The 25,393-nt window shown below is 39.5% G+C and overlaps 1 protein-coding gene across 1 annotated transcript in view; it reads right to left on the reverse strand.

Annotated features, from left to right (window-relative positions):
• Window positions 1-25,393, reverse strand: part of Xpr1 (xenotropic and polytropic retrovirus receptor 1) — a 139,317-nt gene that overhangs the window by 64,473 nt on the left and 49,451 nt on the right. The window contains 1 exon segment of the mRNA NM_001105992.1: window positions 1,071-1,172. Within this exon segment, the coding sequence (NP_001099462.1) occupies window positions 1,071-1,172 (102 nt within the window).

Consider the following 25,393-nt stretch of genomic DNA (forward strand, 5'->3'; position numbering starts at 1 on the left):
CTCCATTCTCAGGGAGCAACCAAGAGTTCAGGAGTAGCAAATACATAGGAGTATCAAACTCCATAGATAACAGATGCTCAAAAATCCATTTTGCAGAAGACACAGCAGTGCTGATGTTGAAAAACAATGGCACCTAAAAGAATGTTGGATTTAGCCTTTTAGGGTTTTGGCACCTCTCCATCCAATCTCCCACTGTGCCATAAAAAGAACAATCAGGCCCATCTGGAGGCTGCTGAGATCATCTGAGTAAGATGATTCCAAAAACTGTATACAAGATAGGAGGAAAAAACTCATCCTTTGAAAAAGAGTAGTCATCCCTGGACTAACCCACACAAGGGGGACAGGGGGTGTTGTTTTTGTTTGTTTGTTAATGAGTATGATAGTACTAAGTCTTTAAAGGGTATTTCCAAAGTCTTTGCCAAGAGTAGAAATTCATTATTGATCATTACCTCCAGTAGGTGATTCATAGCAGGAAGGGGTAAATTCCGCAAAGTACGAGGGAATACAGGATGAAATCTCTGAGAATCTAACTCACGGATTTGATACTGTACCCACAAAACTATCTAATTATCATCTAGGCTCCACAAGATCTGTGATGCCTAAGGCAGTGTTCTAGGCGATCCACTATAAGGACATCACCTTACTAATCTCTACAGTACAGTAAACACAAACCTATAAACAAGCTGCACATACGAAAATACAAGTTAATACTTTTTTTCTCAAACTCCAATAGCACTGTGCAGATGACACTCTGGGGACCAGTACTTTAAAGAGATGCAGATAGTGTGTTAGCCAATGAAAGGACATAAAGTTAACCTAAGCAATAATCTGGAGGTAGCAATAAAAACTTATAAAAAGGTAAAATCAAGTCTATAACTCTGAAGGTCTTCTAACTGTAAGGGGACCTAGGTAACTTTATATAAAAGTGTAGGCACGAAAATGCCAGACACGTCCTTAATCCATCCAAACAAACCTATCATTGCAGCAGAAGCTAGCATAAGGTAGCTTCGAACGACACTGAACAAGTCTGAGGGCACCACAGGATGTGTCTTCTCTGTGTGACTACTCACCTGAATAAAATGTGTTGATTTTGGCAAGTTCCTTTTCACAGGTTTGGAAAAACTTTTCTTCAAACTTGGCAAAATATCTCTTAACTGTATCCTCATCTGTAACTGAAAAGCAAGAAAAAACATTCAATTTTAGGTCAACTGGACAAAGTAGGTTAAAGATAAGACTAGTTTTCTTAGTCTTCCAAACTCCAAGTAGATGTCTATACAAATAAGTACCTGGAGTGGGAAGAGGGCAATGCAGGCGCACTACTGCTATAATAAAGGTCACCACATCGAGAAGAGAGATGCTCTAAGACTTCATAAGAGGGAGGCAGTTATCAAGAAGGTTCAAGGGCTGGCAGTTGAACTGAGTAGAACTCACTTAATCAAAAGGAAAATTAAATGTTTCAAAGAAGAAAAAAATACAGTGAAGACATAAAGAAAAGAAAGTGCAGAGTGTTTCCAAAAAAATTGGTTAGATTTATTTTATATTATGTCAGTATTCACTTGTTTTTATTTTAGCCGTACAGAGAAGGTGGTGTGGTCTGATGGTCCACAGTGTTGGTCAGAAGGATCCTAGTATCATAATGACTCAAAAAGTCACCTGTTCAGTGGGTGATGACAGCTGACACCTTCAGGTCAGAGGATGACTCCTAGAAATACCACCTAGTCACTTTGTGTGTCCATATGGCTTGTCAGAGCATTCTGTCTTCTGGGATCATAAATATCTGTAGCATAAATCTAGGTATTTTTAAACATCAGGTGGGCCAATGTTCTATGACTTTCTGTAGGCTGGATATACTTTGTGAGTTTCGTCTTAGACCAACAAACTATGTGGAAATGCAAAATAAAGAGCTTCAGGGGCATCCAAGACCATTTTTTTTTTCCATGTGAGATTTGACTAGACTTCCTGGATGCTAACCAAAATACAGAAACTTTCCATGTTTGGACCTAGAATAGTACCTTAACTTACGATGTATAGAAAAAGAATAGGCTCCTTTCCATCCCCAAGACCCTTAGAATGTTAGTGCAATCCCAGAAACCTTTAAATATTCAACCTGGGTAAAAACTAATGAAATTGTATTTCCCTAGGAAACACAATGCACCTAACACATACACACACACACACACACACACACACACACACACACACAAACACACACACAGAGCACTAGAAATACTTTAAAGAGAGATAAAAGAGCCTGACAGTTTTAAAGGATTGCCAGTCATATCTGATCAGTGAGATGCCTCAGTGGGCAGAGGTGCTGGCCACCAAGACTGATAGTTCCTGTGGTACCAAGTGGAGAGAGAACAGACTCTTCCAAGCTCTCTACATGGTGGCAAGTGCCCCCCCCCCCAATAATAAATACAATAAAAGAACTTTTTAAAAGGTTATCGAATCCATTTATTTAACTTAAGTCTAAGCATAACTCTGGAATGTTGTATTGATTCTTCAGAAATACACGGCTACTTTATATTCTCATGTAAACGTAGCAATTAAGGTATAACAAGGCTAGCTGCTCAAGGCCACTGAGAATCATCTTCTTCTCAAAGCATAAAGCCCACCCCAGCTTTTTAAGGAAGCTGACCCTGAGTTAAGGAAATTCCATGGTGACAGATGCTATGCTTGGAATAGCTAGCATTTTGCTCCAGCTAATTGAAAATAAGAGCAATAAATTATTTTCCTATATTTTTCATTTTAATTTTACTACCTATTGTTAAAGAAATCACCAGAGCAGAGAGGGGCTCGGTTATACTTTCTGCACTTTTCTACTAACATTACAATGAATGAACGTAGCAAAGTCCAGCAAGGAAACTTAAATCTAGCTTCTATTCTTAACAATAATCTTAAACACATTAAAGTTTATATAGAAGTTACATATTCAGGAACATCAACTGTGTAACATATTGCCAAGAACTTGGAAACAAAAACATCTGCCTATGCATTAATTGTGAACATTCTGTTTGTTTACTTCAATGGCTATTCTAAAGTACAGCAGTTTGTTATCTCTACTCACACACAACTTAAAGGCCACAAATCGGAACAGAATACAGTAAGACTTCAGCAACACAGGGAAGTCAGAGCTGAGAGCCAAGAAGAGACACCGGAAGTAACAATAACCAGGTCAGCTGTGCAGAAGAAATCAATGAACGCTGCTGCCACTGTCCTCTTGGATTCCAAAGACTTGCTACATACAGGAAGTGGAGGCAAACCACTGGTCGAAGGTTAGGAAATGACAGAACATAGACCCAAACAGACTTGCACATAAAAGAATAGATTATACTACACAAAATACGGAAATCATAAATAAATGATTAACATGTCTACAAAATGAACTATCTCATTTTAAAAATGCCGTAAGTGCAGTCAAAAAAGAAGCAGGAGAGGGAATTTTATATGTGCAGCATTTGATAAAAGATTTATATTCAAAATTTATACTCAGAGTGGGGAAATGGTTTGGCAAGTAAGAACACTTGAGTTCAGATCCCCAACACCCATGCAAAATTTATTTTAAAAAATGTTTATAAGTCAATAGTAAAATGATTTTTAATTTCTTAATAAAATCTGCCAATTAAAGCACTTCATAGAAAAATGACAAGCAGCCACCCCCCTCCTGAAAAAAACTGAAGAGACTCAACATCAAAATTCCAAATAAATTCAAGATCTAAAAAAATATAAAATGTAATCTCACCGTCAGATTGGGAGTGATTTTAAAATAGTAATATCGCTTTGGCAATGATAAGGGTAAATCAACACTCTCGCACCCCGTCGATAGCTATGTGAATCTGTAGTCTCTATAAGAAGATAGTTTGGCAGTAGTTATCAAAATGTTCAGTATGCTCAATCCTACTCATAGAAAAAACACTCTAAAGGAATCTGCACAAAGAATGTTATCTGTACAGCTATCACTCATCTTTTTTTAATAATGAACAGGAAGAGATATGGGTCCAGTTAGTTATACGCCTCTAAGGGGGTCAGTTATGTCAGATAAGGCTGAGTATCTCCTTCCTAGCCACCAACCATCAGAAACTCATTAACAAGGACCATGAACACAAGTTTTGTACTCTCTCCCGAATGGCCACGGGAGTAACTGCTGATGCTCTGGCTGAAGCCTGGATGGGTTGTGTGGTCCAAATCAATGGTGGGAATGACAAACACAGTTCTCCCATGAATCAGGGTGTCCTGACCAATAGCAGAATGTGCCTGCTGCTGAGTTGGGCATTTTTGTAATAGACCAAGGAGAACTGTAAAGAGGAAGCAGAAATCTGTAGATTTCAACTGAGTGTTCTTAATTTTATTATTGCTAAAAAGAGGGGCAGGGGTGGGGAGAAGGCTCTCCTAGGACTGACAGATATCACTGTGCCTTGGTGGATAAAGCCCCCCAAAGAGTCTGCATACTCTGAAGCTTTTTCATTCTTTCTAAAGCTGTCCTCCAATATTGTCTGACAGGCCTTAAACAAAAAAGGTAAGAGGTCCAGGACCAAAGCACCTACGTATGGTTCATCATCTTCTTACTCCACTTATCCAGCAATCAGGTGCTCTCCAAGAGAAGTACGCACTCTTAACCTGGCAGCTATCTCCTCAGCCCTAGGACTAGAAGAAACCTTAACTCCTAAAGAAATAGAAGCAGTTATTAAAAGTCTCCCAACCAAAAAAAGCCCAGGACCAGATGAGTTTAGTGCAGAATTCTATCAAACCTTCATAGAAGACCTCATATCAATACTGTCCGAACTATTCCACAAAATATAAACAGAAGGAACACTACCCAATTCCTTCTATGAAGCCACAATTACTCTTATCCCTAAACCACACAAAGACCCAATAAAGAAAGAGAACTTCAGACCAATTTCCCTTATGAATATCGACTCAAAAATACTCAATAAAATCCTCACAAACCGAACCCAAGAACACATCAAAACGATCATCCATCATGATCAAGTAGGCTTCATCCCAGGAATGCAGGGATGGTTTAATATACAGAAATCTATCAACATAATCCACTATGTAAAACTCAAAGAAAAAAAGACCACATGATCATCTCATTAAGTGCTGAGAAAGCATTTGACAAAAGTTCCAAACACCTTCATTTAAAAGTATTAGAAAGATCAGGAAGTCAAGGCCCATACCTAAACATGGTAAAAGCAATATACAGCAAACCAGTAGCCAACATCAAACTAAATGGAGAGAAACTTGAAGCAATCCCACTAAAATCAGAGACTAGAGAAGGCTGTCCACTCTCTCCCTACCTATTCAATATAGTACTTGAAGTCCTAGCCAGAGCATTCAGATAACAAAAGGTGGTCACAGGGATACAAACTGGAAAGGAAGAAGTCAAAATATCACTATTTGCAGATGATATGTTAGTATATTTAAGTGACCCCAAAAATTCCACCAGTGAACTCCTAAACCTGATAAACAACTTCAGCAATGTGGCTGGATATAAAATTAACTCAAACAAATCAGTAGCCTTCCTCTACTCAAAGGATAAACAGGCCGAGAAAAAAATTAGGGAAATGACACCCTTCACAATAGTCACAAATAACATAAAATACCTCGGTGTGGCTCTAACCAAGCAAGTGAAAGATCTGTATGGTAAGAACTTCAAGTCTCTGAAGAAAGAAATTGAAGATCTCAGGAGATGGAAAGACCTCCCATGCTCATAGATTGCCAGGATTAATAAAGTAAAAAAGGCCAAAGCAATCTACAGATTCAATGTAATCCCCATCAAAATTCCAACTCAATTCTTCATAGAGTTAGAAAAAGCAATTTGCAAATTCATTTGGAATAACAAAAAAACCCAGGATAGCGAAAACTATACTCAACAATAAAAGAACTTCTGGGGGAATCATCATCCCTGACCTCAAGCAGTATTACAGAGCAATAATGATAAAACCTGTATGGTAATGGTACTGAGACAGGCAGGTAGATCAATGGAATAGAATTGAAGACCCAGAGATGAACCCACACCCCTATGGTTGCTTGACCCTTGAAAAAGGAGCTAAAACCATCCACTGGAAAGAAAGATAATAATTTTCAACAAATGGTGCTGGTTCAACTGGAGGTCAGCATGTAGAAGAATGCAAATTGATCCATTTTTATAGCCCTGTACGAAGCTTAAGTCTAAGTGGATCACGGACCTCCACATAAGACCAGATACACTGAAACTAATAGAAGAAAAAGTGGGGAAGAGCCTTGAACACATGGGCACTGGAGAAAGTTTCCTGAACAAAACACCAATGGCTTATGCTCCAAGATTAAGAATTGACAAATGGGACCTCATAAAACTGCAAAGCTTCTGAAAGGCAAAGGACACTGTCATTAGGACAAACCGGCAACCAACAGATTGGGAAAAGATCTTTACCAATCCCACATCTGATACAGGGCTAATATCCAATATATACAAAGAACTCAAGAACTTAGACTCCAGAGAGCCAAATAACCCTATTAAAAAATGGGGTAGTACCTAATGACTGAGAAGCACCTAAAGAAATGTTCAACATCCTTAGTTCTCAGGGAAATGCAAATCAAAACAACCCTCAGATTCCACCTCATACCACTCAGAATGGCTAAGATAAAAATCTGAGGTGACAACAGATGTTGGTGAGGATGTGGAGAAAAAGGAACACTCCTCCATTGTTGGTGGGATTGCAAGCTGGTACAATCACTCTGGAAATCAATCTGGATGTTTCTCAGAAAATTGGACATTGCACTACCTTAGGACCCAGTTATACCTCTCCTGGGAATATACCCAAAGGATCCTCCAACATACCACAAAGACACATGCTCCACTATGTTCATAGGAGCCTTATTTATTTTTTTTATTTTGCAAACATTCTTTTTTTTCCTCCATCTTTATTAAATTGGGTGTTTCTTATTTACATCTCAATTGTTATTCCCTTTCCCAGCCTCCAGGCCAACATCCCCCTAACCCCTGTCCCTCCCCTTCTATATCAGTGTTCCCCTCCCCATCCTCCCCCCATTACCGCCCTCCCCCCAACAATCACATCCACTAGGGGGTTCAGTCTTGGCAGGACCAAGGGCTTCCCCTTCCACTGGTGCTCTTACTAGGCTATTCATTGCTACCTATGCAGTTGGAGCCCAGGGTCAGTCCATGTATAGTCTTTGGATAGTGGCCCAGTCCCTGGAAGCTCTGGTTGGTTGGCATTGTTGTTCATATGGGGTCTCAAGCCCCTTCAAGCTCTTTCAGTCCTTTCTCTCAATCCTTCAACGGGGGTCCTGTTCTCAGTTCAGTGGTTTGCTCCTGGCATTTGCCTAGGTATTTGCTGTATTCTGGCTGTACCTCTCAGGAGAGATCTACATCCAGTTCCTGTCGGCCTGCACTTCTTTGCTTCATCCATCTTGTCTAATTGGGTGGCTGTATATGTATGGGTCACATGTGGGGCAGGCTCTGAATGGGTGTTCCTTCAGTCTCTGTTCTAAACTTTGCCTCCCTATTCCCTCCCAAGGGTATTCTTGTTCCCCTTTTAAAGAAGGAACGAAGCATTCACATTTTGGTCATCCTTCTTGAGTTTCATGTAGCAGCCTTATTTATAATAGCCAGAAACTGGAAAGAACCCAGATGCCCTTCAACAGAGGAATGGATACAGAAAGTGTGGTACATCTACACAATGAATTACTATTCCGCTATCAAAAACAATGACTTCGTAAAGTTTATAGGCAAATGGATGAAACTAGAAAATATCATCGTAAGTGAGGTAACCCAATCACAAAAAAAGTAAACATGGTATGCACTCACTGATAAGTGGATATTAGCCCAAAACTCAGATTATCCAAGATATACAATCCACAAAACACACTGAAGCTCAAGAAGAAGGACAATCAAAGTGCAGATACTTCAGGCCTTCTTAAAAGGAGGAACAAAAATATTCATAGGAGGGGATATGGAGACAAAGTTTGGAGCAGAGACTGAAGGAATGGCCATTCAGAGCCTGCCCGATCTGGGGATCTAGCCCATATATATACAGCCACCAAACCCAGACAGTATTGATGAAGTCAAGAAGTGTATGCTGATAGGAACCTGATATAGCTGTCTCCTGAGAGGCTCAGCCAGAGTGTGTCAAATACAGGGGCGAATGCTAGCAACAAACCGTTGAACTGAGAATGGGGTTCCCGTTGGAGGAATTAGAGAAAGGACCGAAGGAGCTGAAGGGGCTTGCAACCCCATAAGAACAACAATGCCAACTAACCAGAGCTCCCAGGGACTAAAGCATCATCCAAAGGGTAAACATGGACAAACTCATGGCTCCAGCTGCTTATGTAGCAGAGGATGGTCTTGTTGGGCACCAATGGGAAGAGAGGCCCTTGGTTCTGCCAAGGCTGGACCCACCAGTGTAGGGGAATGTCAGGGTGGGGAGGCGGGAAGGGAAGTGGCTGGGGAGGGAGAGGGGATGGGGGCTTATAGATGGGAAATGGGGAAAGGGAATAACATTTGAAATGTAAATAAAAAATATCCAATTAAAAAAGGAGGAGGCGGCACTGGAGAACTCTCTCCTTCCCCCAACACACAGTGGAAAGGCAATGCTAAGGATTGTTTCTTGAAGCCAAGAAGCTTCACCAGAATCCAACCCTTGTGGTATTTTGATCTTCATCTTTGATCCTTTAGAATGATGAGATAATAAATGTCTTTTTCTTATACCATCTAGCCTGTGACCTTCTGTAATAGCAGCCTGAGCAGACTTAATAAAATGAGTCAAATGTGTCCTAAGCTTGATAATTAATCACACCCCCCCAACACAAACACATAAGCCCTAAGCTTAATTCAATGAGAGCTAGCATGAAAAAAAGTACAAATCTTGGTAAGACATAGCAATATATCTTTTGCTGATTAGCATTAGCATAACAGGAAAAAGTGAAGTGTGCAAAAAAAATTGAGAACTGATAAAAATTCAGAGAGCATTCCTCTGGGTTAAGCAGTCAATTATGCTGATATAGAGAACCTGATTTCTACATTTCTACAATTGTCTTATACCTACTTCACAATGGTGGGTGACAAACAATGTTTCACCCAGCTGGCCATGCTCTCTAAGAATTTCAATCAAGGCAAACAACTACCGCTGCTCAGAAATCAAGTGCTTTGCAACCACTCTAAGGAATACTTTAATTTTATACCAAAGAGATATCATTTACTCTTTTAATGCAGTACCTGGGTTAGCTAGATCAACACCAAACCTCTCAACCACAACTCACAGCTTCTGTGAATTCCATTTCCTTTCTGGTGTTTCATGATATTCTTATACAAAGAACAGTCCTAATTTCCAGATTTGTGAGATACCTAGGCTAAGGACTTTGCCTCCATCATTTAAGTCCAATGTCAAACATATTACCAGCATGTGCTCCATATATTATTTCTGAAATGTAGATGTTGAAATTATATTAATATTATGACAATTTATTTTGCTTTTTACCACAGCGGCTAGGAGACAGAAAAAGGACCTCTGAAGCAAGCTGGAACTGGCGAATACAACTTAGGGAGTTGGTTCTTTCCTTGTATCATAGGGGTTTCAAGAACCCAAGTCAGGCTCACTGGTTGGAAGTGATCATCTTTATCTGCAGAGCCTTCTCGCACTCACCTCCTGCGCGCTCTCTCTCTCTCTCTCTCTCTCTCTCTCTCTCTCTCTCTCGCTTGTGCTCTCTCTGTCTGTCTGTCTCTCTCTGTGTGTGTGTGTGTGTGTGTGTGTGTGTGTGTGTGTGTGTGTGTGTGTGTACTAAAGGTATTATTCTCAGTAGTGGAAGATCTGCTTTCTAGAGAACTTTTTGGTTGTCACAATTGACTTAACAGGTTTCTATATTCTAATTTCTATATTCTAATGGGTAGAAGCCAAGAATACTGCCAAAATATCCTTCAGTGTCTAAGACAGCAATCTTTCCCTGCCCTTGCAAACAATGCCTCCAAATGTGTGAGGCTGAAAAACTGTTTTACAGCAAGAAAGCTTTTCTAAACTAGTGAAGGGTACTTGGGCTATTGCTGTCCGGGGTTACACTAACAATGCAGTCCTGAGGAAGTCTCCAAGGTCAGTACCCTAGAGAATACTCCTTCTGGAGGCATTAACTTTAATGTCACCATGACTACCTCTGCATTTTCATTGTAGTTTACACGTAATCTCTTAGTTTATTCTTATGAGAAAGCTTTAAAAATTTTATATATGACAATCAAAAATAGGAAGAATACTTAGTGTTACTGGTTTCATGCTTTTAAGAAAACTAGTTGGAGTTTTTAAGAGTGTGAAATTTTTAACTAGAAATAACTAACTTGAAATTCTATTTTTTCCCAGAAACTACACTACATCCACAGATGGGAGGATAAATTATAAAAAGCATATTGCAAATAAGATTCCAAAGATAAAAATGTTACTCTAAAGTCACTGGTGTAGTAGAAATGGGAATCGACTGGGAGTTATTCATTCAACAATACTAGGTCCCTCCTACACACCAAGCAATGTGGTGGGTGTGATGAGCAAACCGTATTAACTCTGCTCTCAGAGAGTACAGCCTACTTAGGGAAAAGATGCCAAGTGATGTCAGTATTGATTTTTGAAGAAAAGAAAAAAGAGAAAAACAAACTAAAAGAGCTCCAGGAGTGAGACCACATCAAGTCTAAAAGGACTGGAGAGAGACATGGGGTCTCTAAAGAAGTGTCCTCAGAGACGAAATCTGCAGTATATTTAGTCAGTCACTGGGGCAGCATCTAAGAGATGATAAAGTGAATCTGCGAGATGAGTTTGTGAGGAGACCAGGGAACCACAGTGCTTGTGGAAGCTAGGAGGCAAGCGGGGCCTGACCAGGCAGGACTTCAAGAAGACTAGCTTTCTTTTTGAGAAAAATGATTACCACAGAGGGGTAATTATGAGCAGATACATTTTCTAAATGAGCGCTAGGGAAGACCAATCAGGCACAGCACAGAAAATATCATGAGGGAGACTATGGAAGTGGAGCGGTTCACAAGCCACTCTCCAGGGCGGGGCTGGGGTGCAGGTAACCGGACTGTTGTCAACGAACCGTTTATCAGTTTCTTTTCTCAATGTAACCACACAGAATAAATCCTCTCTTTACTGCAAATTAAGAGCTGTTTTACAGGTAAAATCAATATTTTTCACAACAGTCTTTGTTGTCCATTGCCTAAGCATTTAATAATTCTCTATATTCTCTCTTTAAAAGGGTAGAATTTGAATAGGTAATCTCAAAAATTCTTATTTTCAACTTTTTTATTCCATAATTTAAATTGCTAATTTGTGCAATCCGATCTGAATTCTGCCTGGCTTCTGTGGCTCTAAACAGGAATCTCTGAGCTGAGTCTGTCTTTGAGGTTTTATCACATAAAGTTTTAACCAAATGTGGTTTTAAATATTCTTGGCAGAACACAGACCAAAAAGTCTTTGAAATCATACTAGTGATATGTAACGAATGAAATTAATCTCATCTGTAGTAGCTTTAATACAATGTAAAATATTAATTATGTTAATAAATGTGTGCCTAATGTCTGCTAAATGAACAAGTATCCCATGTGAAAATATTGACAAATATATCCCAAACGGCGTCACTTGACAGTAAAATGAGCTGGTGAGCCAAGTGACGTTCACAAGTTTTTTACTCTTGTAACCCCTAAGAGATTTCTGGATATATTTTCCACATTTCTAAGCTAAGACAAAGGATTTTTAACACATTTAAGTAGTTAGCAACAATGTAATTTCTGTTGGATTGTGATTAAAATAACACTGGAGAAAAGATATAATGGACTTTAAATGCCACAGTAATTTCACCACTATTACCAAAATTCACTGTTACTTTCAAGTACATAAATAAAAGGACTAGGGACACAGATCAGCAGCAGAGTACTTGCCATGCAAGCCTAAGGCCTTGTGTCAACAGTCAGTACTGCATAAACACCCATAGCACTTGCCAGACACATGAAAACAATCCTTTAGAACTAAAATCCATATATATTGTCTTCTTGAACTTATATTTCCACTCTATTTAGATTACAAATTTTATGTTAATATATTTTTACATTTAGTCATTTACTGAACCATCATATTTCCTGGGTATTAAATATTCATATGAATTAAAATTTGAATACCAAAACTTTTTTACTATGTTTTAAATATTAAAATTTCTTTTACACTGAGCTAACACAATTATTAGAATGTACTACATCAAAACAATATTAATATTTACAAATATTAAACATAAAATGGCATCGCTGAGGATTGGAAAATGAATCTTATATTGAAATGGATGGAGCTCCTTCTCCAAACTCATTCATAAATCCTTTGATAAGTATTATATGGTTACTAGAGAGATAAATATTATATTTCTTGAAAGAATAATGGATATTATATTGCCAGCACATTATAAACAGTGTGGAAGATCATCTATTCCATTTTGGAAATCCTATCCATGTGAGGAGAAGCTTTGTACACATGAATGATTAGTATACACAAGCAAATAATAACAGGCTTCCTCCTACCCACAAATGCTGGTTATGTGCCAAGCACGGCCCTGCTGACTAGGGACACAGTGATTGAGAAAACAAACTCAGTCCCTGTACTTTAAGAGAAAACATACACTAAGTAAGTAATCAGAAGAGCTTTTAGTAATGGAAGAAAAGTGCAGGACAGGAGAACACATGCCCAAAGGCGCTAACCCATAATGAAGAGTTCAGGCAAGTCTTGCAGAGGACATGACATTGCAGTTGAGGTATGAAGGAGAAACTGAAGGATGTGAGTAGGAAGAACTAAGAGGAATGAGACTAGGCTAGACTAATAATAAAGTCTGAAGCAATTTTAGAAAGTCATTATGACTAGTAGAAGGTAAAGACACTGAGCCTCATAGTACAGAATGCCTAAAAGTGCTGGGGCCTTGCCCACCAAAGATTCAATTGTTGAACTCCAAACCCCAATATATGATTTAGAAGTGGGGCCTTTGCAATTAATTGGGTTTGGGTAAGATCAAAAGGATAGAACTCACATTAGAAAACAGGAAAAATAAAATTACTCTCTGCTGGCACAAACCAAGGACATGTCATGTGACGACATAACCAAGAAGAGAGACTTACTTCACTAGAACCCAGCCACTTCTGGTACCCTGAGATCTTGGACTTCAGCATCCAAAACTAGATAGATAAATGTATATTGTTTAAGTTAGTGAGTCTGTGATGCTGTGACAGATAAATGTATATTGTTTAAGTTAGTGAGTCTGTGATGCTGTGTTTCAGCTACCATCTCACTAAATGTGTAACTAAGAAAGAGCAAGGAGAATGTTCAGGAGCTGACAACATGGAGGAAACCCCTGCGAGTGTAACGAGCACTGACGCAAAGGACTGACAGCAAAGGTGCCTGAAGACACTGCTGGCGAAGTGACAGAGCCACCCAGACCAGACAGGGTTCAATGGGGTAAGGACCCACCTCACCTCAGACTATCGACACGCTTTCTCTGAAGGCGCTTCACCGACCACACTGCTAGGGACGGAGTGGACATGTTCTTTCCTGCTTGCTGTTCGCACTCATTCATCCTCCATTCTATGTGCTGCCATAATAACCTTTCAGTGACCTTCATTTTACTTGGTCATTCAGCTTTCCAGTAAAAGAGCACACCTTACTGCCAAACCTGAATATACATAAGCCTTGAATCCATGCGGAAGAATTGATATCTACCTCTGGGTTAAGTTTCTGTCACCAAGTGAATCTGTTTGTGTGTAGAGAAGTTCAAATTAAGAGCTTAATGTCCATGGTTAGGCAACTTCTGCCAAAGACACAGGACTATATAACCCCTGGCTCCCAGATTCTTTGTAGAAGACTGATGTGTGAGCATGTATTTATATCTGATAAGGCCTAAAACAGAACATAGTTGTTCCAATCAAGATTGTCCTTTATTTGAGAAGAGAAGGTACTTAATCCTACTTTTTGCTTCATTGATTGATCTTAAGTTAATAAAATACAAAATGGAAGGGCGTACTCAAGTACGAAGGGCTGAGATTCTTACCTTCACTGACTCTTCCATAAAATCAGATCTTTTGCTTAATGTTTAGAAAGCATCCGGTTTTTAAAAAGTAGGTAATAAGATATAGAGCATTAATATGATTTCAAGTAAGCAAAAGAATATGAATTCTTTGGAAAAAGACAAAACCTATGCAAATGAGTATCCAAAAAAAATTAAACACACAAAATCAAAGACACCACCAAAATGTACTCTTAACCAGAGAGTCCTAGACAGACTTTAAGGATTTTTTTTTTAATTAAATGTAAAACATTGAATAGCCTGAAAACTGTCTAAGTTTTCTTGAACTGTTTAAAAATCATTCATTTACCCCAGAAAGCACTGCTCCAGACTGCTGAAATCCTAAGAGGAGTAGTGCAATGCTTCACTGGGCTGTGGTGCCTGGGACAAGTGAGCATCAGCAGACCAGAGCGCTCAGCTCACTGCCACGGGGCAGCAAAGGGTGGCTTTCCTGAGCTCATGGATGAGAACACCTTTAATCCAGCACTTGAGAGTCAGAGTAGTTGATCTCCTTGAGTTCAAGGCCAGCCTGGTCTAAATAGCTGTGGGCCTGGTAGCATTTACACAGTGAGACTCTGATTAGAAACAACAACAAAACCTACTAAACATATACTCAACAAATGACCAAGCATTCTCATGCCTGACTATCCAGGGAAATAAGATTAATTCCTATAAAGACACGCATATAAATGTTTAAAGTAGCCTTATTCACAACCACTGAAAACTCTAAACAACCGAATGTCCTTCAGCGGGTAAGTGGATCAATGGGATGCTGTGACAACTACACACGCTGAGTTACTGCTGTAAGCTCCCATCCAAACCTCAAAGGAGTTAAGCTGTATGAAAGGTGCAAGAATTGGAATTAAATATTGTACTCCTCTGCTCGACGTTATTCCTACAAAACTAGTAATGAACAACCTCGGTGGCTGATGGGATTATGTGCAGATGTGTGCAACTACAAAAGGATAACTCAGAGCTGTCTCTGTTGTGCAAATAGGAGCACAACTTCTACATAGGTTAAAATCCATAAATTGTAAGAAACAAAAGCTCAATCTTACTGTTACGTTTACTTAAAAATATAAAAGCTCGTCAAAAGTCAAGCAACTACAGTATTAGTGTATCTGACTATAATTTTAAGATGCTAATTCCTAACAAAAAAGGGGCAGAGAGGGGAATGAAACAAACAGGCAAAGTAATTTAAGTCAAATACTTTGTTTTACAAAACGCCTGGTTAGGTCTAGACAGTTCAAATTTTCCTCTGCCTTATCAGCTTGCAGTACTAAACAGCTCCAATGTTTACTGCTTATTGCCTTTGCATGTACAATACCTCATTATCTCCTCTTTGCTTACAGGAGGCCCAGATGTCTCGTGGTGCTCCTAGGTTTTCTTCTCTGTTTCCACTGTGCTGCTGTCTGCCTCCTCTACATCACTTACAGAAGAGAGCATCACTAGAGGTGCTCCCAGCTTCAACCTTAAAGGGTTCCTTATTTCTCAACACTCAGACCCAAGCTAGCGTCCTGCAGAAAAGGACAGATGCTTTCCCACTAGAACTGTATGAGGTCTTCAGTGTGCCATGTTCCCAACTCCAGATCTTCACTTACACTTTTTTTTTTTATCATGAAAATCTTCCCGCTATTCCTAGCTAATTCATCCTTCAAATGTCAGCTAAAACACATATACCTTAAGGCAACACTCTCTGACTCTGATATATTATATGAAATTCTCCTATTAAAACTCTGGTTCTGAACCAGTGCAGGAAGCAGAGGCAAGTGGATCTCTGAATTCAAGGCCAGCCTGATCAACAGGGAGTTCTAGGACAACCAGGGCTACATTTAAAAACAACAACAACAACAACAACAACAAAAACCTAGTCTGAAAGGTTACAAAGGAACAAAACTCCCTACATTCCTTCTTTACAGAAGGATGCATTTAAAAGCCACTGCTGAAACCAGAGAGATAATATGCTCAGTGAGTGAAGGTGCTTGACATGCAAGAGTTTCATCCCTGAAACTCACATAAAGACAGAAGGAGAAAACCAATCCCACAGAGTGGTCCTCTACCCATGCACTCCCCTCAGCGTAATGCACACACAGTAACTTAAAGTCCGACCTTGAGCGTACGTGTGGTGTACAGTGCCTGGGAAACTAGCACAGTGGAGATGGAGGTAGAGGTTTACAAGTCTGAATCTTACCTGGTATCTACAGTGAGTTCTAAGTGGACCTGAAATGTAGTGAGACTCTTATCTCAAACAGGAAGAAAAAGTCACCATTAGGTTTTAGGCTCTACGAAGATAAAGCAAGTGTCTGCGCTGCCCATCTCTAAATCCTTGATGTCTCCTGTCGCATCAGCACTTGCGACTGGAAGGCTATATAATGGGCAGATGTGAAAATAACACCATGTAACCACATCCATCCAGGAAATACTTAAGTTTTCATGTAAGGGATGGAATTAAAACTAAATGGTCTTTAGAGCCCTTTGCAGTATTTTTATTATAATAAAGATTTTAACATTTCAATGGGGGTACATAATAAAACAATTCTGAACAAAATCTATCATTTATTCCTATTTTCAGATCTGTTTTTTTCCAGGGCATGGTAGTACACAACTTTAATTCCATTTGGGAGGTGGAAATAGGTGGATCTCTGTGAGTTTGAGGCCAACCTGGTCTACAAATCAAGTTCCAGGACAACCAGGGCTACACAGAAAACAGTGTTGAAAAAAAAAAAGTCTGTTTTTAAAACTGTTGTGGTTCCAAATTATTAAAAAATCTTAATTATCATATTACAAATGTAGAAAATGAAGAATCCAAGTTAAGAGAATGCTTCAGTAATCAGATGCCATTGTTAGATCTAGCTATAAAAGATTAAATGTAGTGATCATCTATCCACAAACCAGTCATTCACTACATAGTAAGGCTTTGTTCAGTGATGGGCCACATATACCACAGTCAACCCTTCTTCACATTATAATGAAGCTGAAAAACTATCACCCAAGGACAATGAAGCCAACATAATATCCTGGCACATCATATCATTTATGTTAGTGGTAGTGGTATGTAAACAGATTGCCTATATTACATGTGAAGGCATAGATCAGAATTGTGCACAATATATAGTCACTGATGGTAATATGCTACTAGCTTATGCATTTATTGCACTATACCTTTTACCATTATTTGAGTGCCTTCCTACTTGTAAAAGTTTACTATAAAACTTTCCTTGAGTGTTGTTTATATCTCTGTGAGCACACACTGAGTACATGTGTGCTCATGTATCGTAGAGTCATCTCAGGTGTTGCACCTTGCCTTTGTCTTCTCCCTGTTTTGAGACAGGATCTCCTGCTGTTCCACCCATTCTGTCTTGCCTGCCATCTCACCTGCCACAGGAACACTGGATTATAGGAACACTGACTGCATCCGACTCCACACGAGCTCTGGAGATACAAGCTCATGTCCCACACTCAGTGCTTGACTCACTAAATCATCAGGGTTTTTCATTTTATCAAGAGACTACATTAAGTAACTGGCCTATGTCCTCCTTGCTTATGTAAGTACTCTTATAATAATCTGCACAATTCGATCACCTGATGACACATTTCTCACAAGTATTTCTGCTATTAGAAGACACATGCATGATGGCATGTGTGTGGTGGCACATGCCTTTGATTCCAGCACTGGGAGGCGGAGGCAGGTGAGACTCTATAAAATGGAGTAAGACTTTGAGACAGACAGACAGACACAGAGAGAGAGACACACACACAGATAGAGACAGAGAGACAGAGATGGAGAGAGACGGAAGCAGAAAGAGATGGGGGCAGGAACTGTACTTTTAAGTTCTGTGTAGTGGTACTATTTAATAAAGGTACTTAAAACATACTTGACGGGGCAGGAAAGATGGTCCAGCGTTAAAAGTACTTGTCTTGCAGAGGACCTTGGTTAAACTCCCAGAATCCACCTGTCAGATCACAACCATCTAGTTCTAGGGTATCTGATGCCCTCTTCAGAACTCCTCATGCACCAAGTATTTCTCAGAAATATATGCAAGTGATGCATATATGTAAATGCAGGTAAAACACTCACACATAAAAATAAATTTAAAAAATTAAAATAAGGTCTCACTATGTAGCTTTGGCTAGCCTGGACTTCTCTATGTGGTATGGGCTTCTCTAATGGTATGGGCTGGCCCCATACCATTCCAAAATAATAAATAAATCCTTTAAAAAGCATACTTGAAATAAAATTCTAAGCAATGCTTAATTAAAGACTCAAAAGGATTTTCCTCCTACTTATATTTCACTGACTTATTAAACTCAAAACTATTCTAGTTTAAAAAAAAATAGTAATAGGATCAAGCCCAGTCTTGTCTTCCCAACAGAATTAACAGACGTGCCTGGTTTTGTTTGGAATACATGCTACTTGATGGAATTGTTTAGCTAATATTTTCTTTCTTATGAAATCTGGTGTTAATTGGAAATCAATTTTTCTTAAGTCTAAACAAGTTAAATGTCTAGAGAGAACCATAATGTAATACTCAAATCTGTTTAAAACCATTTTGAAACACTATTTAATCAGTTTTCAAATAGACTTGAACTATTAAATACAGAACAGACACAGTCTGTCTGACAATATGTACTTCTGAACTGGTGTGTATCTGCACTCTAACAGACATTACTGAGAGGAGTCACAACATTCCCTGAGTAGTCAAGGTGAGTGGCTCATTCAGTTTGAATCAGGGTCACTTTATGGTCACAGAATAACATCTTTATTGCTAAGATAATGGACCCTAGGCTGCATGCATTTCACAGTTTTGACCACTCACAGCTCTTGACCACATTCCTGCATGTTCATTTCCATAACACCAAAACTCACTGTAGGTGCTTCCCAGGGAAGCCTACCAACTAATATGACTGCAGAACCCTAATCTCTAGCCTAGCACTTACTGAGCCAGACTAGTCAATTATACTGATCCCTGGCCACTGTATCTCATCTGCACTTCAAGTTCAAAGAAAGAAAAAGGTAAATTTCTAACTAATATAACCAAACAGTGTTGAGGCATTTGTATTACACTAGATCCCACCCATTCACCATAATTTTCTGAGTTCTCTGGGTTGTTCTACATGCAAGTCCATGTTTTTAATGTGTGTCTTCTATTTTCCTGTAAGTTTGCAAAAGTAAGTATGCTTATGAAATGAAGCGTCCAGTCAGCACTCTAGGTTTCTAGTCTCGGGCTATCTTTTGGGATCCTTACCCAGAATCACCCAAAGACTTCATGCACTTTCTTTCGCCATCAAGTTCGCCCTTACTGTGACAAATGACTGAGAGAAACCACTGAAAGGGCTTCCAGAATTCGCCCACAGTCACTGGTTCTTTTGAATGTGGGGCTACCAGGAGGCAGTTCACACTAGCAGAAAGATGTTGTATTTACTGTATCTAACATCTGCCTCCACTTCAAGTCCTTGAGAAAGATAAATAAAGTAGGTAAATAAAATCAGGGTTGGTTCATTTCTTTAGCTCTTCTTTGATCTCCTTCCAAGTTTGCTGTAGCCTTTCTCCTCATGTTACATTTGGTTTTCTTTTCTTTCAGTGTCTGTCACCATACTTTAATGCTTTAGATGACCAAGTTCATCATTCTTATTTCTCTTTGGTGTAATTGTTGGGAACAAATCTGAAACTGCTAACTTGGTAGACTAAGAACAGATGCAGGTAGTCTCAGAGAGAACCCATAGTCCTCCCCATTTTTATAGAAATAAAGGTAAAATAAGAATTATATGATGATCTGAAAGGAAGGAAGGAAGGGAAGCAGGCAGGTGGGGAGGCAGGCAGGCAGGCAGGCGGGTGGGTGGGCAGCCAGGGTGACTGAAAAGATAGAAGGAGAACACTTACTGCTCTTGCAGAGGACCTGAGTTTAGTTCACAGTACCCACTTTGAGTGTCTCACAACTACCTGTACCTGTAGCTCCAGGGAATCTGACACCCTCTTCTGGCCTCCTCAGGTACTTGTGTCCACACATATACATACTTCCAATACACCATACCTATGATGTAAAAAATAAATCTTTTTTTTTTTAAAAAAGGACTGATGAGAACTAATGATCACAGAGAATATGCACAAAGAGATTGTCAATCATGTAATGCAAGACTGTGAAAGAGTCACCGACCGTAAGAAGTTTAACAAGAAGGGAGGCCTAAGTGAGGATGCTTCAATCCCACTTAGAAAGGAGAATAAAATAATCATGGGAGGCAGAGGGAGAGACAGACTTGGGTGGAAGAAGGAGGGAAAAGAGAGGCAGGATCAGGTATGGGGGAGGGGACAGGAGAGAAGCCCAGAAGGCCAGGAGAATGAATGAATGAAAATATGCAGCTTCTGGGGTTGGGGAGTTGGGGGAGGAGGGAAACTCTAGAAAGTCCCAAAGACCTGGGAATGTGAGAGACCTTTGCCAAAATGCCTAACAGTGGATTGATGGAACCTAAAGAGATGACCTCTAGTAGATAGACAGGGCCCCAGTGGAGGGATGGAATCACCAATCCACCTTTACAATTTCTGACTCAGAACTGTTTCTGTCTAAAAGAAATACAGAGACAAAAATGGAGCAGAGACTGAGGGAAAGGATGTGCAGTGACTGGCCAAACTCGGGTTCTATCCCATGTGCAGGCACCAGTCCCTAACATTATTCTACATTGTGTTTACAGACAGGAGACTAGTAAGGCTGTCCTCTGAGAGGCCCTACCAGCAGCTGACTGAGACAGAGCCAACCACTAGACTGAAGTGAAAGAATTAGGGAAAGGATTGAAGGAGCTGAAGGGGATGGCAACCCCATAGGAAGACCAGCAGTGTCAACTAACCCAGACCCCTGGGAGCTCCTAGAAACTAAGCCACCAACCAAAGAGCAAACACAGGCTGGTCCGAAGCTCTTCCACCTCCCCAGCACATATGTAGCAGAGGACTGATTGCCTTGTCTGGCCTCAGTGGGAGAGGATATACCTAATACTGTAGAGACTTGATACTCCAGGGAAGTGGATTGTTGGGAGGGGGCACCATCTCAGAGGCAAAAGGGGGAGAATGGGCAAAGAACTCTGGGGGGGGGGGACCAAGAATGAGGGCAACATTTTGAGTGTAAATAAAGTAATTAATTTTTAAAAAGACTACAAAAAGGCCAATGTCTCAAGACACAAGCTGTTTTTTCGAATAATGTGTTACAAAAAAGAAAGATATGGAAAATTTAGAATTTTAGATGGCTCTTGACTATACATGGAGAGAGATGAAGACATAGAAGAGAAAAGAAGACCCACTTTACATTATGGTACCTAATCTCCTCACTGAATGGAAAAGACTCAAAGCTTTCAAAAAATAATAAAAGAAAAGGAAGAAATGAAAGTTTCAGAAACAGACTCTTACTAGGGAAGATAGAGAGATTAGAAGAGTTTTATTTGGTTTATTTCATGTCCTTTACAGCAACGTGGTCCTAGTGTAGTAACTGGAGGGTCAATTCTAAAGCTGCCTAATTAATATATCAACAGTTTTAAATATAAAAAAGTGGTACAAAGGTTAAATGTTTTATGTGTCAAAGTTCTAGTTATATATTAACTAGCACAGTATCAGTTTTAGTACAATACAGTTAATTTAGGATTTTGATGACTACAGACACCTAAGAATGAGAGACATTGAAGGCTTCTATGACAACCTCATCCCTCCCATCCATCAAAAGAAGAAGAATTAGAAAAGAAGGAGGAGGAAGAGGAAGGAGAAGAAGAAACAAACAGTTTAGACATAAAGAGAGGAAGCTGTTGAGTCTTTAAAAACTGTGATAAAGGGGGTTGAAGAGATGGCTCAGAGGTAGAGAACGCTGGTTGCTCTTCCAGAGGTCCTGAGTTCAATTCCCAGCAACCACATGGTGGCTCACAACCATCTGTAATGGGATCTGATGCCCTCTTCTGGTACATGTAGGCAGAACACAGTACATCTAAGAAATAAAGGTATCTTTAAAGGAATAAATTGTGATAAAGATGATGAAGTGTAGCTCTTCACGGGGCTTCTGGCAGGGTGGGGAGTGGGGAAAGGACTCAGTTATCCCTAAGAGGCTGGACACAGGAAGTTGACCATGTTGCAGTGAGCAACACAAATTGGACTTAGTGTATTTTGGGAGGGCTGAGGAGTGCAAGGGTGGACCTAGGGGAATGGGAAACAAGTGAGATTGGGGCACACCATATGAAATTCCACCAAAATTAATAAAAATATGTTGGAGAAAAAAGAATTTTACCAAGAGTCTCAAAAATGCATGATAAATATTTCTACAGGTTAGTTTCTTTAAAATATTTCTATCATATGAAACCAAAAGTATGAGAGGAAAGAGAATGTTTGGAACTGATATTTTCTTTGCAATGACACAAAAGTAGTCTTTAAAAACCTTATGACATGGGGGAACACCCTCATAGAAGAAGAGGGATGGGGAGGGGATGGGGTTTATGGACAGGAAACTGGGAAAGGGGATAACATTTGAAATGTAAATAAATTAAAAAATATCCTATTTAAAAAAAAAAAGTCATGACAAGGCCAGGCATGGTGGTCACATCTCTAATACCAGCACATGCTGCAGACCTCTGAGATGTAGGCGGCACAGTGAGACTCCATCTCAATACAAAACAAAAATAAAAACAAAATATAATCCAAAAAAGAGAGGAACCCTCCCCAAATGATACCCTTGGTCTATCCACACAGTTGTTCTTGTCTTTTAATTACAAAAGGTGACGATAAAATAAACTGTTCTGACACTGGACGGTCTCGGGACATTTGATAATTCTACTGATCTATGTAAACACAGCACCTGTCCAAAGCACATTAGTCTATAAATAATCCCAGTTCTTCCAGTCCCCAATGGAAACATTTCAGGAGGAAATGTATCAAGTTGAAAAACAGTCTGGACCCTATTTTGGGACCAGTATTCTGATGGTCAAGCATTTAGCTTTCTTACCTAGGAAACAATGCATTTACAAGTTAAAAACAAACCTGATATAATTACATCTGTGTTAAGCCTACATCTGTACCAGGCCATTTTACCACATACTAATCAGCAATGCACAGTTTCATTCATCTCCTTCTATAGTTTCAGTTCACCCTTTCTAAAAATCAAGACACTAAGTAAAATAATAGACACACGTTTCTAGTTTAACCCTCTTGGTAAACACTAACACGATGTTTTTAAGTACACATTTTATATATTAGGACAATGATGTCAAACTAAGACTCACACACCAGGGGCAAAAACGACGATCCTAATGCTTGCTCAAGACAAGAATATCTCTTCCCTCATCTCCCTCAGGACTTATTCTGACACCATCCCAAATGACATTCTAAACTGACCAAGATCAACTAACAGAGTCTACCTTCAGTTTGTCAAACCCAGCAGCTCCATTAGTCAACAAATAATACCAAGAAAGAAAAAAATGAAATGATAAATTTATCTACAACACCAAGATCTGACAATCTGTTTTCTCAAACATGGGCGCACAATTGGGGTCTCCTCTCAATCTAAATGGCATCTAATATGTTATCATTTCTCCCTCTGGTCATTCTGTTTATTTTGTTTTTTAGGTTTTTCAAGACAGGGTTTCTTTGTGTGGCCTTGGCTGTCATAAAACTAGCTCTGTAGACCAGGCTGGCCTTAAACTCAAAGATCTGCCTCTGGAGTGCTGGGATTAAAGGTGTATGCTACCACTGCCAGGCATGGTTAATTCTTTTAAACATTCTAATATAGGTGGTGTCAACTGGTTGAGACTTTCTATAAATGCCTAACTCCTGAATGACACAGAATCTTGTTTCCTGGCAATAATATTGTAGGTCTTGGGTTTTCAAACTCAACAGAAGACCCAGATCCATTCCCTGGGTTTCTGAGTCAAGTCTCTCAATTGATCAGACATGTTAGTAATTTAGTTGGTCCAAAGATGAAAGTTATTGATCTAGTAAAATGCTAAATCTGAATTTTTAAGTTATACATCTGCTTATTTTAAATCACCAACTTATAAATGTTGCTTCATGACAATTTCTTTATTGGATAATATACAATTACCATGCTCTATCTCCTTAAGAATTTTATAATAAACCCCTATCAAAAAGAACAGCTCCAGCTAGAAAAGGTGGCCCATGTCTATAATACTAACAGTTGACGGCTGATGTAGGATGATTCCAATGAGTTTGAGGCCAGCCTGAGCATCAAAGAGAGAAGTCATCTAGATCAAAAGGGATGGGGCACTGCAGAGAGGGCATAGGCCAGTCTTCCCAAGGACCCAGGTTTGATCACCAGCATCCAAAGGGTGGCTTGAAACTGTAACTCCAATTCCCCACACCTTCGTCTAGCCTCCTTGGGCACCAGGTACACATGTGGCACTTAGACATACATCCAGGCAAAACATCCATACACATAAATTTTAAAAATAAAAATGAGGGGCTGGAGAGATGGCTTAGTGGTTAAGAGCACTGACTGCTCTTCCAGAGGTCCTGAGTTCAATTCCCAGCAACCACATGTGGCTCACAACCATCTGTAATGGGATCCGAAGCCCTCTTCTCAAGTGACTGAAGACAGTGACAGTGTACTCACATACATAAAATAAATGTTTAAAAAAAAAAGAAAGAAAGCTAGGCAGTGGTGGTACATGTCTTTAATCGCAGCACTGGAAAGGCAGAGGCAGTGGATCTTTGAGATCCAGGCCCACCTAATCTAAGAGTGAGTTCCAGGGCAGCCAGGACTACACAGAGAAACTCTGCCTCAAAAAGAAAATGAAAATGAAAATAGAGGGAAGTGAGAAAGGAACGAGTCAAAGCTAAGATACCAACTACTTCAAGACAGCACAGTTTGAAACCGTCTCTGAACTCTACTCCACACCAGTGTACTACAGTTATTTCTCCTTAATCAAGCTTTTCTTTAAAGCATTCCAGTCTAGCTCAGGTGAATTACAATTGCATTTCTTCCTTTTAATAATTCTTGAAATACAATCTAATGATGTTTATTACTATTTTTTAAAAGTATTTCTTGTTCCTTTACAGTCCAGGAATGGGTTAAAAGCGCCTCCTTCCCTAGGCCTTAGCACTTAACCTCTGACCTATCAGAGCCACTTACCTTGTTATAAACCATGCAAATACTCTGGCTCTACTGATTTCTACAAAATACAACATGGATACTAACATGAACCAATACTTCTTAAATATCAAACTAGATGAGCCCAGTATCTCTCCAATCTTATCTTTCGAATGCCAATATATCCATTCCCTGCCTCCCAGCTAACATCTTAGGTATTATCCTTCTCAATCATTAGTGCCTCAATGCAGTTCTTTTTACAT

The sequence above is a fragment of the Rattus norvegicus genome, chromosome 13 (genome assembly GCF_021556685.1).
Source record: "Rattus norvegicus strain SHRSP/BbbUtx chromosome 13, alternate assembly SHRSP_T2T, whole genome shotgun sequence".
Taxonomy (NCBI): Eukaryota; Metazoa; Chordata; class Mammalia; order Rodentia; family Muridae; genus Rattus; species Rattus norvegicus.